The 19,448-nt window shown below is 45.5% G+C and overlaps 1 protein-coding gene across 1 annotated transcript in view; it reads left to right on the top strand.

The window, feature by feature from the left end:
* The window catches only part of LOC122393419 (receptor-type tyrosine-protein phosphatase T-like), a 69,058-nt gene that overhangs the window by 19,572 nt on the left and 30,038 nt on the right, over window positions 1–19,448 (top strand). The window contains exons 5-9 of the mRNA XM_043389392.1: window positions 402–557; window positions 714–839; window positions 1,100–1,202; window positions 11,382–11,530; window positions 13,194–13,325. Of these exons, the coding sequence (XP_043245327.1) occupies window positions 402–557; window positions 714–839; window positions 1,100–1,202; window positions 11,382–11,530; window positions 13,194–13,325 (666 nt within the window). The remainder of the gene's footprint in view (window positions 1–401; window positions 558–713; window positions 840–1,099; window positions 1,203–11,381; window positions 11,531–13,193; window positions 13,326–19,448) is intronic.

The following is a 19,448-nucleotide window of genomic DNA, read 5'->3' on the forward strand; positions in this document are numbered from 1 at the left end:
ACAAAACTTTATGACGTCACTATGACGTCATCTTAGTTGCTACAACCACCAAACTTTCCTCAAACATTGCCTAGGTATTCATTTGAAGCTATGCCAAGTTTCACGTTCGTGGCTCATCAAGTTTCGGAGATATTTCACAAAACGTAAAGGGGGGGGGGCAACTTTATGCCCCCCCCAGCGGCTCGTGGGTTAAAATAACGCCTAATTAATGTTTTGTTTTCTGGGCTGTGGCACAGCCGTTTTCTTCTAACGACGATGCCTTTTTATTTTAGCCATAATCATGATGTCTTCTCGGTTAAACAAGCAAAACATTTAATAATTGTATTGGTCAAATTATTTAACCACCGCCACATTTGGCGCTTCAGAAGCAATTTCAAATCAAGCAATACCTATTTTTACAGAGGCGGTTCCGGATATAACGACCGTCCACACCAACTTCAGACGAGAACGAGGACCTGCATACGTGCGATGTCATGTCGGCTCGCCCTACCAGCTGTCAGAGGCTGCCATATACCGAGTCTCTGGTGGACAGGCCGAGGCGCATGCTTTGAACGTGGGTGAGTGACGAATCTTGGACTTCAATCGATTTACATTGTCTGTTTCACAGTTGGTTCACATTGCGGTCTTGAAACTGTGTGCTTGCAATTACGATCTTCTCGAAACTTGTATATTTGTTTTGACACAATCTCACCTGCCGTGATCATTCTTTGCAGGTGCTGACAATGATTATGTGTCTTTGACCCACAACCGTGAGAAGAATGATCCTCCGGAAGTTTTTCTCTGCCGCTTGAAAGCCTCAGCGTACTCCGACACAACTACTTTTGCGTACAGTCCTGAACGTACGCATACCTTAGTTTAAGAAGTATTTACATTAGGTACCTAAAACAGATGTGAATTTGAGTTAAAAGGCTATGATAGAAGTAAGAATGACGTAATAAACCATTTTGAAAGAGCGAGAAAATTATTATTTCGACGGATTATGATTCACTATTGGGCTTCGCTATCTAAAAAGCCACGTTAAATAAAAAAGTAAAGATGAAATTGCTTTGTTACAGACAGTACGAGGGCTGTAAAATATTGAACGCCATGTTCTTTCCAGCATACTTTGAACCAATTGATAAGATGTATTGGTCAAGTGCTGGGAGTGACGTAACAATCGGGTCACTTCCATCGCGTGGAGCGCCGACCTGGTTTGGAGCAGGGTGAGTAAACGTGCCAGCTGGCTGAGGAAGGCGATCGAACACAAAGTACGGAAAACATTGGGCCACGTACTGACTTTCGGTACCTACCTAAACGCCGTTCTAAATATGGTGCGTCAAATATTCATGAAGAAAGTAGGTACGTCAAAATTCAGGCATTTAGGGTACCTACCACATTGACATGACACTTCTAAAGCATACCTAAGGAATTGCTAGTATGGATGTTACAGGCACTGTGTGGAATCAGGCATTCTAAATACCTGACCGACCAGGCATTCTATAGAATCCCTGACTGCTAAGGCATTCTAAAGGCATTCTATAGAATGCCTGGCTTAATCCTCGCCTGGCAGGGCATTTTTCATAACGCGGCCTGGCAGGGGGGGGGGTCGATGCGACCCCCCTCGCAATTGGCTCGTTTGGGGGGTATAAATTTAAAAATTTCGCTAAAGTAGTTCAAAAGCTTTTCGCTTATAACTTTTGATCTAATTAAAGGGAGAATATGGACATTCTTATTTCTTAAATAAAAATTGTTCGACTTCCATGCTATTTTTATTGTAGTTTCTATAAAACATGAAAATTTCCTAACTAGCACATTTTTGTATGTGAAGTTTTTTTTTTTAAAGAGGCAGTACTTGCAGTAGGTACTTACCAACCGTCTAAAACACCCACCGAAATGCTTTGTCCTTCTCTATAAAAGTCCAGTGTATGGCACTTTTGCTTCAAACAACGACGCGTTAACCTGCGTTATTGTGCACCACACATGAATGGCATGCGCCAGAAACGAGGTTAAATCTTGCGATTGCGACTACGAAATTCATTAACCCGCGACCCGTTGGGGAGAGGCCCAAAACCACAGGGGAGGCCAAAAGGGCCACCTCTGTGGTTTTTCGGAAATAACTCAGAAACGACTGCGAATTATGACTTGAAACTATCAGTTAACTCCCCGGACATCAATTTTACACAACTCCCGAAAAAATTAGGTCCCAGGTCATCTCAGGTCACGAGCTATAGAGGTCAAACTGAGGTCATGTTCGGCGATTTTTTGTCGAAAAAGTTGTTCACGGAGAAAAATCGCAGAAAATCAGGGTTTCAACTTAGCGGCTTAAAAATTGTACCGTAGGTATAAAAAAGCGTGGCAAACAAAATGGCTATCTCGAAATTTCCAAACTTTTAAATCTTCAGATCTAGAGATTTTCTAACTCAAAATTTAGCTTTCTTTAGATATATTTGAAATTTGAAGAAACTTTCAAAAAACCAGTATATATGTTATAGAACCCCTTACTGGCCTCACACATGCCAAAATTTAACAAAATATCTCTAAAACTGCCTGAGATATAGCCATTTGAATGACGTTTTATGTAAAAAAGTAAAAAGAAAAAAGTATAAAGTAAAAAATGACGTTTTATGTTAGAGCGTCAAAATTCCAAAATTGCAAAAATCCAAGACAACAGTTTTGTAGCCATGCTCATTCTACACTTTTTATGTCTTTAACATTTTTATGTATCTTTAATGCTATAGGGCTGACAGCTCTTTCCGCGAAACCTATTTTTTGGGTCGAAAATGGCAGAACATGACATCATTCTGACGGCATTTTCGGCCAACCTATAATAGCCTCTGGAAATTTTTTAGTCACAATATGTAAAAATGATGCCCGGAGGGGTCCTGGATGTTTGGGGACGAGATATGCAGCCGTTTGAGTGATATCTACGGAAAAGGAGGGAGAGGGGCCGTTTCGTCCCCCCCCCCTACGGGGCGCGGACTAAGTCATTTCTAGGTCAGGCCAATTTTTGGTCATTTTTTTTTACTCGTAGCTGTTTTCTCCAGTCTGATCTTATATCGATGCTTTATCTTCCCGAGGGAAACAACTTCCAAAAATTGACGCCCTAGCAAACTTCGCTGCGTGAATTTTTGACCAAAGCCGTTTACGACATTGCCATTACCACCATCGTCATTCGTCTTTCTAGCGATAAGATTAATGCCTCTGTACTCTCAGAATGAAATTTTTAAAGATGATCTACAACGTTTGACCTAAGAAGGTTAGATTGAATACCTGATCGGCAAATTTGACTGAATGAACATTTAAAATAGCTGACCACAAGGTAACCTGGCAGAAAATAATAATGTTGCATATCGGTCTGTACTAGAGATGTCAATCAGATACCAATTTTTTTCTAGTATACCGATACCAAACCGATATCAAGTTGGTATTTGGTATTTCAAGGCTAATGCATTTGGTATTTTGTTGGTGTTAGAGTGAGTTTGCGGAATCGGTGGATCCGCGGAGTCCCTAGGGAATCCACGGAGTCCCTAGTGTATGAACATCAAGTCTAGCATATTCGCATAGGTGGGCAAGTCCGTTAAATCGCTAATCCGTTAATTAACGAAACTAAATTTTGGGTTAACGATTAACGGACTCGCTAATTTTTTCCACGTGTAACGGACCGTTTAAGTTCCGTTACTTTTCGGCTCCGTTAATCGTTAAAATTTAGTCCGTTAATCCGTTAATCGTTACTTTTATTTCGAAGCAAAAAGTTAACTGTAAAGTTACTGCGAACACAAGGCTGCGAACTCAAGAACACAAGTTACTTGAGTGCGCCTCTTGAGCTGTTTGTGTGCGCCTCATCTCTGGTATTCAGTGTGTTGCGGCAATATACGTTGCAAATTGTGATGCACACGCCTGTCATTGGAACGCTGCCTGACTGAGAGGCGGAGAGAAAGGGTAGAGCTGTTTGTAAGGCGAGCTGAATCGTCGGTAACTCAGGTTGAAATCGGTCGCAACTCGCATCACACATATCATCACCATGTATTATATTTATAAATAGGTATATCTTATCCATGCCGTCACCGAGCAGGCGCAATTGTTGGCAGGTCTTCGAGAGCAGAACCGCGCTGTTAGTGGCGCCTAGCCGTTAGCGTAGGTTGGTCGAGTTGTCCCCAGAAAAATGCACAACCATTTTCATATTGTTTATTACCGTGTAAAATGTTAACGATTAACGGACTTAAGTAACTTCCGTTACTTTTGTTGTGAATTAACGGATTATCGTTTGCCGGAACTAACTTTTTAGTTAACGGATTAACGATTAACGAAACTAACTTTTTGATCAACGGTGCCCACCTATGCATATTCGCGGATAAATGGGCGGGGATCCGCGGATGAACAAGACTCTTCAGGATAACCACGAACTCCCTGAAGAGTTGCCGAGATCCGTGAACCACCCGGGGAATCTGCGGAGTAACGATTCATTACGAGCGAGCGAGCGCAGGGAGCGAAGCGAAGTCTTTTCAGTATAACGGAAAAATCTCAGTATGAGCGGCCCGGCCCGGCCCGGCCCAGCCCGGGATGTAACGCTTTTGAGAGGCTTATATCTCAGCAACCGCTGGACCGTTTGACCTGCGGTCTTTTTTGCTGGGTAGCCCCATCCTTTTTTTGAATTTTGCATCCCGGTTGCACTGAGGCATACCGGGGAGGGGAAGCCCCATCCATTCTACCCCGCAATTGACTACTCCTGACACATCTCAGTGACCATTTGGCACGTGCCACGTGAAAAGTCAAGGGTGTTCAAGCTGTTTTGCAAAAGTAGTGATTTTGAGAGGCTCATATCTGATATCTCAGCAGCCGCTTGGGCGATTGTCTTGCGGTAATTTTTCTAGGGTAGCTGCATCCCTTCTACCAAAGGTCGGATACTCTTTATCTATGTGAGTGACCCCCACTGCACGTGCAAAATACAAAAAGAAGGGGTGCCAAATTTGTTCCCATTTCAATAACTCGGTAATTACTGGGGCGATTTCGCTGAAAGTTGGATACAGGTAGGCTCCCACCAGGCAATGCATTCCCATGTGTTGCGGTTAGGGTGCTACTGCACGTGCGCACGTGCAGGGGGCGCTTCCAGATCTCGAGAACGGCTGGGCCGAATGCGCTCAAATTTGGTACACGGTTGGGGACCGGTTAGTAGGGTACCGTGCAAAAGTCAGTTTGGACCCCGTTTGCACGTGCGCACGTGCAGAATGCCGCTTTCAGATCTCAGGAACGGCTGGGCCGATTGCGTTCAAATTTGGCACACCGCTAGCGACCGGTTAGAAAGGTGCTTTGCACAAGCCCCGTTGAAAGTACCCTCTCACCCTTCCGCACGTGCAGGGCTCACTATCTCGCTCGCTCGTTCTTCGCCCAAAAGGCGTTTTACTGGTTCTAGTGAGTTTGCGAAGTTCCTATGCGTTTCATGCAGCTATCTTATGACAAGAATGCAAGGCATACCTATTGGCTAGATCGTCTGTGACTTAACCCGGCAGGCGGTGGGCCTTACGGCCACCTTCCGCGCGTTGGGGGGAGGCATTTTTTTCCTCCCGTATCTCCGAAACTACTGGATGGATCCGAAAAAATTCAAACGGCATTCGATAGCCCTGTCAAATTTGTTGAAGCAACCCAAATTTCATTGACCTCGGGGTCACCGATGACGTCACAGGTCAGGTCAAAGATAAAATGTCTCACAGTTCACGGGTCTTCTAGGGAATGCGTCATAACTCATAACATCGAGTAAAACGCATTTTGTTGAAAATCAGCGATAGCGCGTCAGTTGCCTAGTACATATGCTGCTATTTGAGGTCACTGCTAATGCCAGGTCAGGTCACAGGTCAGGTCACCAAGGGTCAGCACATGAACCCGAGTTTACTTGGTTGTGCGATGCATGTTTTATGGCCAATTTTCATTTCTTACTCAGTGGTGTTGGTTATAAGACCATCAGGTACGGTTTAGGTCACTTTTTGGTCGAGGTCAGGTTAACCCGCGCCCCACTGGGGTCTGCGTATAACACGCCCTACTGGGGGGGGGGGGCTATTCATAGCCCCCCCCCTCCTAACTCCGAAACTACTGGGCCGATCGTCAAAATGCAAACGGCGTCTGATAGCCCCGGAAAAACTGTCGAGCGAAACCTAATTTCATTGGCCTCGAGGTCACCGATGACGTCACAGGTCAGGTCAAAGTAAAAATTATTAGCATTTTGGCTTCTTCACGTTTTGGGCTCTGGCCGCCGTCTTACAAGTCAGATCAGGCTCATTTTTTGTTCACACACTCGTGAACAGATGCTCTAGATACTCTGAGGGTACCAAACTTGTACTTTGATTTTCAGGTCAAGGTCAGGTCATCACAGGTCACGAAAATATTATATCATCCGTCGGTCACGTGACACATGTTTTATGGTCCATTTAGGCCAAACATTTCGAATTTGATGTCGTCTGTGTCATTCGAGGTCATTTTTAGTCAAATTTAGCTTAGGTCAGGTCACTTTCAGGTCAAAAAAGGTCAAATTTCGAAGTTCAAATTTTTCAACAAAAAAGGTGTCTATTGGATGCAGTTTGAGCTCAGGAACACGATGGTGCTATTTATTTTGGCGTACGATGTCAAATTTGTGCTGAAAAATTGATTTGAAAAATTAATAATTGTTAATTTTTTGCAATAATGCGTATAACTTGGCCATTTTTGAAGATACTTAGCTAAAACTTGCTAGAGCTAGTCATAATAATGCGTTCTATCACATACATTCCGGTTTTTTCGAAAAGTCAAAAAAATGAAAAAAATGTAAAAATATAAATTTTGAATTTTATTATATAAAATTTTCGAAATTTTCAAAAATTCGAAAATCCGAGATAGCAGTTTGATAGCGCAGTCTATTTTGAGTCCTCTCATGCAAAGAAATTGGATCTAGCTTAAAAACTAAGCTCTTTAGGAGCGATTGCCGTGGCTCAATGTTTTGCGTCGAAATCGGCCGAACATGACGTCACTCTGACGTCATTTCCGGCCGACCTATGGTAGGTACGAAGTTCAAATTTTGACACAAGGTGTCAAATTGATGCAGCCGAAGGTACCGAAAGTTTGGCGTCGATACAATAAGCGGTTTGGAAGTTATTGCAGAAAAACGGGAGGGGGGCTATAAATAGCCCCCCCCAGTGGGGCGCGGGTTAAGGTCAGGTCAGAAAAGGTCATATTTCAAAGTTAATAGTTTTGCATAAAATGGGTATTGATTCGATGCAGCTCGTCACGGGGAGTCTACTGGTGGTCTTTGTTTTGCGCTACATGGTCTAAAATTGCTATAAATTTAGTTTGAAAATTTGACGTCATCAATTTTGAACAGTTTTTCCGCTATACATAGCTTGGCCCAAAAAAGAGGTATCGATCTAAAATTTGGTATGTGGATTGAAGGCGGTAGGGACTATCATATATATTCCGTTTCTTCGAAATTAAAAAAAAACAAACTTTTAGGATTTTTCGGCAATTATACTTAAAAAAATATTTTTTGATGATTTGGGGGTCAAAATCCAAAAAATTCGAACATTCGAAATAGCCGTTTTGTAGCCCGCTTAATTGTACATCTTTTATGTCAGTTTTTTATGTATCTCTAAAGCTGTAGGCCTAACAGCTCTTACCGCGAAACTTTTTTGGGTCGAAAAAGGCAGAAATGACGTCACTCTGACGTCATTAGCGGCCAACCTATCATAGCCTTTGGATTTATTTTGGTCGCAATGTGTAAAAGCTATTCACGGGAGGGTACTGAAAGTTTAGTGACAATCGGCGCAGCGGTTCTGAAGATATATCGAAAAAACTAGGGGGGGGGGGAAATGCGCCCCCCCCCCACCACCTGGAAGGTTAACCCTCGCCCGTACCTATTGGTGTTTTCCCAGACGCTGTTGGAATTCGCGGAATAGGTACCGATTCGTTCTAGTGGGTTCACGAATTATTCTTTCGTCTCGCTTAGATGTCGCTCGCAAATATTGATATGCAATTAAAAAATGGACGGTAAGCTGGTAAGGACGGTAAGGACGCGGTGCATCTGAGCGATCAGGTGAATGTTTGCAAGTATGTATGAATATCAGTAATGCTCACCCTTCCCCAGGGGCGGAGCTTCGTGTACAGTTGGTGGGGCAGTTGGCCCCCCCTCCCAACTTGCCCCTTTGCCACAGCCGACCTGACCGGACCGGTCAGCACCGCGCCTACAGCCGCTCCAGCCCGGCGTCACAGTATCTATTCTGGGAAACATTTGGACTGGAGGCCGGAGGGGCAATGCTGAACTCCGATACGAGAACCCAACACGTACCTATATCAACCCGCGTTTGAATTTAGTTATTTGACCCAAGCTGATGGTAATAAGCCAAAGCCCTTGTGTACTCGCATATAAACAAACCAGTATAACGCCTTTTGGGGCGACTAACGGAGCGAGCGATAGGGTGGGCCTTGCACGTGCGAAATTGCGAGGGGGTACCTCCAACTGACTTGTGCACGGCACCCTACTAACTGGTCTCTAGCGATGTGCCAAATTTGGGCACAATCGGCCCAGCCGTTCTCGAGATCTGGAAGCGGCACCCTGCACGTGCGCACGTGCAAAATGGGTCCCAACTGACTTGTGCACGGCACCCTACTAACCGGTCCCTAACCGTGTACCAAATTTGAGCGCAATCGGTCCAGCCGTTCTCGAGATCTGGAAACGACCCCTGCACGTGCGCACGTGCAGCAGCACCCCAACTCTGGCACATGTATATGCAGTGCCTAGTGGGTGCCTACCTACATGCCAACTTTCAGCGCAATCGGCCAAGTAGTTACCGAGATATTGCAACAATTACAAAAGTGACACCTCTTCGTTTTGCACGTGGCACGTGCATAAGGGGTCACCCACATGCTTCGGGAATAGTCCAATACTTGGTAGAAGGAATGAAGCTACCCTACAAAAATTACCGCGTGTAAATCGGTCAAGTGGTTGCTGAGATATAAGCCTCGCAAAAGCGTGACCACGGCCGGCCGGCCGGCCGGCCGGCCGGCCGGCCGCTCATACTCAGAAATTTCCGTTAATCTAAGGAAAGACTACGCTCGCTTCGCTCGCTCCGTAATGAAAGCTTAATCACACATTGGTATTAATTGAGGTTGTTGCGTATCAAAGGCGATTAAAAAGACAGGATGTCCCCAATGCTATTTGGAAATTGGAATCGACCTGGAATGTCAACCAATTGCCTGGGACCGTATGGTTTGGGTATCATTGGCTTCTTCTAATCACGGAAAGCAAGCTATTTTTCCGCAAAAGCTCTAGCTCTATCAGGGACCGCACGGCAAGGGTTCCAACGGACCCCTCCCCCCGCTGATCCCTCCCCGCATACGGTAGCATCTGAGAAAACAAAAATACGGGCGAGGGTTAGCCCGCGCCCCTTAGGGCTATCGGTGGACCCTACCACCCGTAGGGGGGTGGGGGGTGGGGGGTGGGGGTGGGGGCCGTTTCAGCCCCCCCCCCTAAGATCTCGGAAATTTACCGGCTGATTTTCAAAATTCAAACGACGGTCGATAGCCCCACCGGGGAACTACCTTGTGACCAAATTTCATTGACCTAGGTCAAACCGATGACGTCACAGGTCAGGTCAAAGGTCGGGTTTTCACCGTTCACAGGCATTTCAAGAAATGTGTTGTGAAATCGAGTAAATTGGTAAGTTATTGAAAACCATCGATGGTACATTTTTCTTCAAACACATACTTTGCTATCTGAAGTCACTGATACCAGGTCAGGTCACAGAGGTCAGATCACATGGGGGTCACAATTTGAAAGTGTCGTGTGATACATGTTTTATGGTCCATTTTACATGACAAATGCGATTATGTGGGTCAGATAGCCTTTGGGCTTAGCTTAGGTCACGTTTTGGTGAAGGTCAGGTCAAGGTCAGGTCAGGTCAAATTAGGTCAAATTTCAAAGTTGATATTTTTGCATAAAATGGGTATCGATTCGATGCAGCTCTCACGGGGAGTCTAATGGTGGTCTTTGTTTTGCCCTACGTGGTCTAGAATTGCCAAAAATTGAGTTTGAAAATTTGACATCATTTTTGAACAGTTTTTTTCGCTATAACTTGGCCAAAAAACGAGATATCGATCTGACATTTGTTACGTAGATAGAAGACAGTAGGTACTATCGCATATATTGTTTTTTTCGAAACTCAAAAAAACTTTTTGGATTTTTTGTTAATATATAAAAAAAACGCTTTTTAATTTTTGGGGGTCAAAACTAAAAAAAAATTAAAATCCGAGATTGCAGTTTTGTATTCATTTCAATTCTACACCTTTCATGTATTAATCATTTTTCTGTATCTTCAAAGCTGTAGGCCTGACAGCTCTTCTCTCTCGCGAAGGTCTTTTTTCGGTCGAAAATGGCAAAACATGACGCCATTCTGACGTTATTTGTGGCCAACCTATCATAGCCTCTGGAAACATTTTTAGTCACAATGTGTAAAATTGATGCCCGGAAGGGTCCTGAAAGTTTGGTTGCGATATCACCAGCCGTTTAGGAGATATCGACGGAAAAAGACAGGGGGGCCGTTTCGGCCCCCCCCCCTTACGGGGCGCGGGTTAAGTCGCAGATGATCTACCCAATATGCCATGCATTCTTGTCATAAGATAGCTGCATGAAACGCATAGGAGCTTCGCAAACTCACTAGAATGAATCGTTACTCCGCGGATTCCCCGGGTGGTACGCGGATCTCGTCCACTCTTCAGGGAGTTCGCCGTTATCCGGAACAGTCTTGTTCATCCGCGGATCCCCGCCCGTTTATCTGCGAATATACTAGACTTGATGTTCATCCACTTCGCGGATTCCCTAGGAAATCCGCGGATCCACAGATTTCACAAGCTCACTCTAACATTGGCACTGTGAATCGTCCCTAACGTAAAAGAGGCTGTGAATTTGGTAAAGAGCTGGTATTTTCCTGAGTTTACCAAGTTGGCTCGGTTTCGGTATTCTTCCATTCCATGGTTATTGTTTGTATTTGGTTTGGTATCGGTATCAAGATTTTCCGTAATTGACATCACTAGTCTGTACCTTCTCATAATCTTATACAACATGCACTCATTTGTTGGAAAGCTGCGTGTCACATTTACTAGGCATTCTATAGAATGTTTGAAAATAAGGCATTTTATAGAATGCCAGGTTCAGGCATTTTATAGAATGCCAGGTTCAGGCATTTTATAGAATGCCTGATTCCACACATTGCGTGTGACATGGATTAGCACAAAAATAAGAAATAGTGCATATAAAATGATTTTTGTCATTTCTTTAATGGGTAGTGATAAACACGCTTATAGCGCTAAACACATATATAGTGATAAACAAGGCCCTAAAAGAAGCGATAAAAATCATCCATGGCATGGAAAATGTTCTTTTTCAGGTTCAGAGGCATCACGCGCCAGGGAACTGGCCTGCTAGCTCGTGAGCTGATCTTCAGAAACGTCAGGCTAGAGCAGAGCGGCGTCTATTTGATGGCATACAGCCAGGAATATCACCCACACTCTTCAGCCACGAGACTCATAGTGAGAGGTAAATCATACTATGCGTATCATTTTAAAAGTCTGAGAAACGTAATGCAGATAGTCAACAGCACCTAAAAACATGGCAATTTGTACCACGAGATTGATGTTGGTGGACGCTGCATGATATGCATGTAGGTACCGTAAACGGGGGTGACTTTGCCTCGCCGGGTGACTTTGCCATGCTTCTCGAAAAATGTTTTAGGGAGATCTCCCATGATATTTTACGAGGAATGTAGTAATGTTTTATGCACAAATGAAAGGTAATTGATGGGCCTCCCAATATAACTAGCACTGATAGGTAAGTTACCACTAAATACCTAACTGGGCTCCATTTTATGGAGTCATTAAAATGGTCAAATTTTAAGAGTTCCAAACTTTTTATTATCTAACCATGTCTTAGACCACCTGCGATGCTGAAGCTTGGTATGGTTGATCATGACAAGGCTGTTAACTTAGCATATACAACAAAACTGACATTTGTCACTTCATTTAGCTTAAATTTTTGGTGGCGATTTTTCCAAGTGAATAGCAGGCCACATGGGGTGACTTTGCCACCATGTTATTTATGCAAAAGTTGAATACTTTCCGATGCAATTCAAAATAATTTTTAATGTAGCATCATTTTGACCTCCAGGCTGGTTTTTAAAAAAGTGAGAGTTTATACGTTTAAAATTAACACCGGAATGCACAGTGGGAGTATAGAAAGGCAAAAATTACCAAACTCAAAAAAAATGGATGAAGCTGGGCCCAACTTTTCAGCACAGTCATGATCATCTACAACTCCTGAGTTTGCCAGTAAGACTAGCTGACGAAATCGGTATCATTTTATAGATCAAAACGCTGATAATATAAGGGTGCCGGTAAGTTGCCGCAAGAACGTCTTCTTTCTGTTCCTCTCGATGCCGCTGGAGGCATGTGGCACGGTCCTAGAGTACTGATACAATCATAATTTTGCTTATTTATCTATTCTGAACCATTTTTCAGTTTCTATTTACTATCAATGTCAATAATTTTCAACAAATATAATGTATTATAAAAGTAATGTATCTCTCCTTTTTTGTACATCATTTAAGAGCAAAAAACTTTGAATTGCTGCATTTGTTTCCTAATAAACAATTAAAGATGGTTGCCCTCCCCCATACAATGGAACAAAAATGCTTAAAAATTATTTGCAAGCGTTAAAAACCATTTTTTGACATAGTGACAAAGTCACCCCTTTTCGGTTTAACTTTGCCACGACTCATTTTCTTACAAAATTTATATTTTTAGGCAAGATATAAACACGATAATAGCAAAACCAAAAGAGCCGTGTTTTCATCAACCTTCATCCGTGTTTTGAACATAGAGTCATCCCAACAAGTTAAGAAGTGTAAAGAATACAAGCGTCTAAAGTTGAAAACATGGCAAAGTCACCCCCGTTTACGGTACCTATTATGTTTGGCTCTCTTTAAGTTTTTTTTTCTCGCCCACTTTTATCATTCCTTGAAGAGTTTGTGTTAAAAAATATATTTTCTGTTCTTTCTTTTCTCTCTCTTCCATTCATTTCTCATCTCTTCTGCTCTCGCTCTAATGCACCTCTTTCTGGACTCAGTGTTCCATGTTATGTAAGCAGCACTTGGTACCTAATCTATAATTCTGAACCACTTTTTTCTTCATACGCTGGCTGACAGCCTGTCCTGAGGATTTCTTCGGAGCTGCCTGCGACAGACGGTGCCCGCATTGTTTGCACGGAGGCCGGTGCCACGAGGCGACGGGTCAATGCGTCTGTCCACCCGGCTTTATTGGATTTCAATGCGAAATCGGTAGGTATTGTGGTTGAGTCAAACACCAGTATAACGCCTTTTGGGGCGACTAACAGAGCGAGCGAGAGGGCGAGCCTTGCACGTGCGAAATTTCGAGAAGGTACCTCCATCTGACTCGTGCACGGCACCCTACAAATGGTCTCTAGCGATGTGCCAAATTTGAGCACAATCGGCCCAGCCGTTCTCAAGATCTGGAAGCGGCACTCTGTACGTGCGCACGTGCAAAATAGGTCCCAACTGACTTGTGCACGGCACCCTACTAACTGCTCCCTAACCGTGTACCAAATTTGAGCGCAATCGGTCCAGCCGTTCTCGAGGTCTGGAATCGACCCCTGCACGTGCGCACATGCAGCAGCACCCCAACCGTGGCACATGCAAATGCACTGCCTAGTGGGTGCCTAACTAGTTACATGCTAACTTTCAGTGCAATCGGCCCAGTAGTTACCGAGATATTGCCATTGTTACAAAAGTGACACCTCTTCGTTTTACACGTGGCACGTGCATAAGGAGTCACCCACAATACACAAGGTCTAGAGGAAGTAAGATACCTAACGGCATCCAGAATGGTGTTAGCTTAGCACTGATTTCATCAGACTGGTTCGCCTTCATCAATTTTCGACGCCTTCAGCGCCGGTACTGTTTCTTAACCCGCGCCCTGCGGGGGGGGGGGTGTTTGAACACCCCCCTGTGGTTTTTCGCGAATATCTAAAAAAACACCTTATTATACATCAGTTCTAGACATGTTGTGAAAATTTCAGACCAAGGTCATTCAAAGTCAGGTCACCAGGTCACTTGAAGTGACTCACCTCATAAAAAGTTTCAATGTCTGCCATAGCTACACCGAGTGACCGATCGCTTTAAAACTTTCAGAGATTGATCAGGTTAACAGCATCTATAAAAAGTTTATCTCGGAATTTGGATATCGGTGACCTAAGGTCAGGTCAATTTTGCGACCTCCCCAAATTATAAGTCAATGGAAGAAAATTGAGATGCGCCCCTTTTGGACGAAAGACATTATAAACACTCCCAAACAATGAATTACAAGTGGTTTAGTTAGACACACTGAACATGAACATGGTGTTTGCGACCCCCTGTTTATGCCCCTGAGGTCATCTCAGGTCACGAATGGTGTCTAACAGTTTTTCGCAAATAACTTTTAATAGAGGCATGCTAGAGCGGTGAAAACGCCTTAGATGTGTTCAGCTCGACAATACGGATCGACTGATATGCAACATGACCCTTTCTGGTCAGGTCATGGCCTTGACCTGAGGTCAAATTTTCAAGTTGACCTTTCAAGGTCAAGTTATAGATCATTTGATGCGTCTTGACGAGAGGAACACGATGCCGGTAAAAGTAAGCTCGTACAAGGCTTGGGGGTCAAAAGTTATCGCAGAAAAACTGTTTCCGAAAAAATCGGCTATTTTTGCAGTTTTTGCCCCCTGCAGGCAAAACCGTTGACGTTAGGTCAAATCTGAGAGAATAATCAGAAAGGGTGTTAATAGGGCTATCGAATGCGCTTTTCCGCAGCGCTGTAGCTCTATTGGTTTCCGAGTTATGCGTTGGCTTCCTGGAAATTGTCGACATTCGACGTGGAAATCGGCGAAATTTTGCCTTCAATGAACTCTGGTGACCTGACCTTTGACCTGACCAAAAAAGTGACCGAAATGATTTCGTCATTATTTTTGGCGCTCTTTCGAACGCCGCCTTCCGCGTATCACTACGTGGCCAAGGAGCCGAGTTAGAAGGGGGGGGGGATGTTCAAACACCCCCCAACAGGGCGTGGAAATCCAGGACCCCCAGCCGGGCGCGGGTTAATAGCATAGTACACTTAAGTTCTAACTAATTACGGATCGAGCGAAGCGAGCGAAGTCTCTCGTAGATTAACGGAAATTTCTGAGTATAAGCGACCGCCCGGCTCGCCGGCCGTGGTCACGCTTTTGCGAAACTTATATCTCTGCAACCACTGCACTGGACCGATTTACAAGCAGTCATTTTTCTAGGGTAGCTTCATTCCTTCTACCAAGTATTAGACTATCCCCGATGCATGTGGGAGACCCCTTATGCGCGTGACACGTGCAAAACGAAGAGGTGTCAGTGTTGTAACAATTGCAATATCTCGGTAACTACTGAGCCGATTGCGCTGAAAGCGGGCATGTAGATACCCAGCCAGCCTTCCCAAATGGGGCCCATATGGGCTGAAAGTGGGGCATCTGGGCTTAAGTGGGCATGGGCTACATGTGGGCTATTATCTGGGCTAAATCTGGGTCCCATATGGGCTGAGCCCCAGCAAACATGCCCACATGGGTCCCATATGGGGTGAACATGGGCCAGATGGGCCCACGTGGGTTATGGGCTACAGATGGGCTACCCATATGGCCCCATATGGGATAAAAATGGGCCAGGTGGGCCTAACGCATGTGGGCTGGAGATGGCCATCCCATGTGGGTCCCATATGGGGTGAACATGGTCCAGATGGGCTGAGCGCCGCTCGCTGGCAGCCGCCCCTGCGTGCGCTCTGTCGTTTTACCAGTTTTTCCGCGGAAATAGTGCCAGTGTGCTTTCAAGTATCAGCGATGTCGAACAGTGCTAGCTTCGGCAATGCGTGGTGATTTTTCGCTCGTCCCTCATCTTGTGGGCTTGCGAATAATATTCAAGTTTTGTTTTACTCTTCATGACAATCGAAAGCCTATGCCATGGCCCTCGTTTCGTTCGACCAAAATTCTACCGGTTTTAGAAGAGCTCCACCAGCCAATCACACGGCTCGGTCGTCGTCTACCGCCGCACGTTCCACCGCCGTCGACTCCGACGGTCGTCGGACACTCGGACCAGGGGAGAATCCCTCATGGACAGACCCATTAACCCGCGACCTGGTGGGGGGGGGCTATTTTTTGCCCCCCCTCCAGACTTTTCGATATATCTCCAGAACCGCTGCGCCGATCGTCACCAAACTTTCAGTACCCTCCCGGACATCAATTTTACACATGGTGACCAAAAATTTTTCCAAAGGCTATGATAGGTTGGCCGGAAATGACGTCAGAGTGACGTCATGTTCTGCCGTTTTCGACCCAAAAAAGGGTTTCGCGGGAAGAGCTGTCAGGCCTATAGCTTTGCAAATACAGAAAAATGATAAGGACATAAAAGCTGTAGAATTGACAGGGCTACAAAACTGCTATCTCGGATTTTTGAAATTTTTGGATTTTGACCCCCAAAAATCAAAAAATAAATTTTTTGGATATAATGATCGAAAAATCCAAAAAGTTTTTTGAATTTCGCAAAAACCGGAATATATGTGATAGTCCTTACCGCCTTCCATCCACATACCAAATTTGAGATTGATACCTCTTTTTTTGGCGAAGTTATAGTGAAAAAACTGTTCAAAATTGATGACGTCAAATTTTCAAACTCAATTTTTAGCAATTCTAGACCCCCGTAGCGCAAAACAAAGACCACCATTAGACTCCCCGTGACGAGCTGCATCGAATCAATACCCATTTTATGCAAAACTATCAACTTTAAAATTTGACCTTTTTTGGCCTGACCTTGACCTGACCTTGACCTGAACTTCACCAGAAAGTGACCTTAGCCGTACCTGATAGTCTTATAACCAACACCATTGAGTTGGAAATGAAAAATTTGCCATAAAACATGCATCACACAACCTTAGTAAAGTTGGGCTCATGTGACCTGACCTGTGACCCTTGGTGACCTGACCTGTGACGTGACCTGGTATTGTCAGTGACCTCTAATAGCAACATATCTACTAGGCAACTGACGCCCTATCGCTGATTCTCGACAAAATGCGTTTTCCTCGGTGTTATAGCGCATTCCCTAGAAGACCCGTGAACGGTGAAACATTTCATCTTTGACCTGACCTGTGACGTCATCGGTGACCCCGAGGTCAATGAAATTTGGTTTCCTTCGACAAATTTGACAGGCCTTTCGAATGCCGTTTGAATTTTGCGGATCCGTCCAGTAGTTTCGGAGATACGAGGGGGGGCAAAAAATAGCCCCCCCCCCCCACCAGGTCGCGTTATAAACAGACCCCACCAGGGCGCGGGTTAATCTCTCACCCAGCGGCGGAGTAAGGAGGCACTGCAGGGGGAGACGGGCCGGCCGCCACGTCCAGGCGCGCCGCAGACGTGCCATAGAGCACGAGCGGCGCCCGAGCCGCGGCCGTGTCCTGATCCCCCTAACAGGCAGCCCCGGACTCGTCCATGCAGGACGAGACCGGACGGCTGAACCCCGGGCTGGGCCGGGCCTGCCAGCGGACAGCAGCCGGCAGGAAGGCGTTGGGGCCAGTGGGGCCCGCCGTGTAGAGCGCCACCCTTCACTGGGAGAAACCAAACGACGTCTACCCCGGCACACTCTGAATATCGGTCATTCAAACGTTCGCTCTATCGTACCGAAGCTTAATGAAATCAATCAACTGTTAACGCAACAAGATTTGGACGTTTTATGCGTGACGGAAACATGGCTCTCAAAACCCGTTCAGAGCAGAATCTTAGCTTTCCCCGGATATCAGATCATAAGAAGAGATCGGCTATCCCAACCCGAAACGGGGCAGAGAGGTACTGCTCGTGGAGGTGGTGTGGCTATCATACACCGTGAGGAGCTGACTACTAGTGTTCTGCCAATCCCTGCAGCCGGGCCTTGCGAGACTCTCTGGCTCAGCATCAGCGGCAGGGGTCTTCGCTCGGTCACAGTCGGCGTGGTGTACCGAGCACCATCCACATCGGTGGCCAGCGCTGTCGACGACCTCCAAGATCAGCTAAAACACGCGCTCGGCTACGGAAAGCCAGTTTTTTGCTTGGGCGACACAAATATAAATTTATTGCAACATGACGCTCCTGGAGTACGTCAGTACAAAGCCGCCTTGAACGAACTGGGTCTAACTCAACTAGTCACCGAGCCAACACATCTAGAACCCTCTACTTCACTCATCGATCACATCATCAGCAATGTTCCGGATCAAAACGCTTCAGTCCTAACATCATCTGACCAAATCGCCGATCACCTCACTCGTGAGCTATGCTCGAATCATCGTTCGAGCACAGCTCCGTCGTCAGAGCCGTCGGCCGTCCCCGTTCAAGGCACGTCCCTGGCGGAAAGTGAATTGGGATGCCGTTTGCCTATCTTTGCTACTATCAGACTGGGGTGAAATGTACAGCGCGGATAGCGTGGACAAGAAATTAGCCGCTTTTCTAAATCTGTGGTGGAAGGTTGTGGACACTCACTGCCCCCTAAAAACTGTAACCCCTCGTCGACCACGGTGCCCCTGGATAGAGGATAATGAAGAGCTTAAACAACTCATGCGTGAAAGAGATACGGCTTTCCGTACATGGCAACGTTCTCGATCCGTCGATGATAGAGATGTGTACCGGAGATTGCGGAACCTTGTGAAAGGGCATCTATTAAAAAGTAAACACGACTTTTTGTCAGCTCACTTGTTATCTGATCGACGATCTTTTTGGCGCAACATATCTGAATTTGCGGTGCGTCCTGCGTGTGGGGGTAAAAAAGGCATATGTGGGATGCCGACAGAACAGGCAGATGAGTTCAATCGTCATTTCGCCACCGTCGGATCGAAAATTGCTGCGGAGCTGGCCGTCAGCGGTCCCTCTCGGCTCCCGCCAAGGCCGCCGCGTGTGACGTCAGCGGGTCTGCGCCTGAAGCCGGCTACACTATCAGAACTGTCTTTGGCGTTGCGAAAGTTGTCTGCATCTAGAGCAGTGGGGCATGACGGTGTGCCACTACACGCAATCAGAGCATGTTTTCCTGTGATTGGTCCACACTTGCTGCATATCGTGAATGCATCGATAATATCATGTCATTTTCCATTATCATGGAAACTCGCGACCGTCGTACCACTTCATAAGTCCGGCGACATAGATAACCCGAGTAATTTCCGGCCCATCTCTCTCCTGTCGGTGCTCTCGAAGTTATGTGAAAAAGTTGTTTGCATGCAGCTGTCGTCCTTTCTTGCTACTAATCACCTGTTGGTCAATTCGCAATATGCATATAGAGCTGCTCACTCGACGGAGGATGCTTTGACCGATGCTGTCGAGTGGATGACGCGGCGCATCGACGAGGGTGACATCGTAGCTGTAACTTCAATTGACTTGA

Source organism: Amphibalanus amphitrite, unplaced genomic scaffold, assembly GCF_019059575.1.
Source record: "Amphibalanus amphitrite isolate SeventyFive unplaced genomic scaffold, NRLGWU_Aamphi_draft 000534F_arrow, whole genome shotgun sequence".
NCBI classification, from domain to species: Eukaryota; Metazoa; Arthropoda; class Thecostraca; order Balanomorpha; family Balanidae; genus Amphibalanus; species Amphibalanus amphitrite.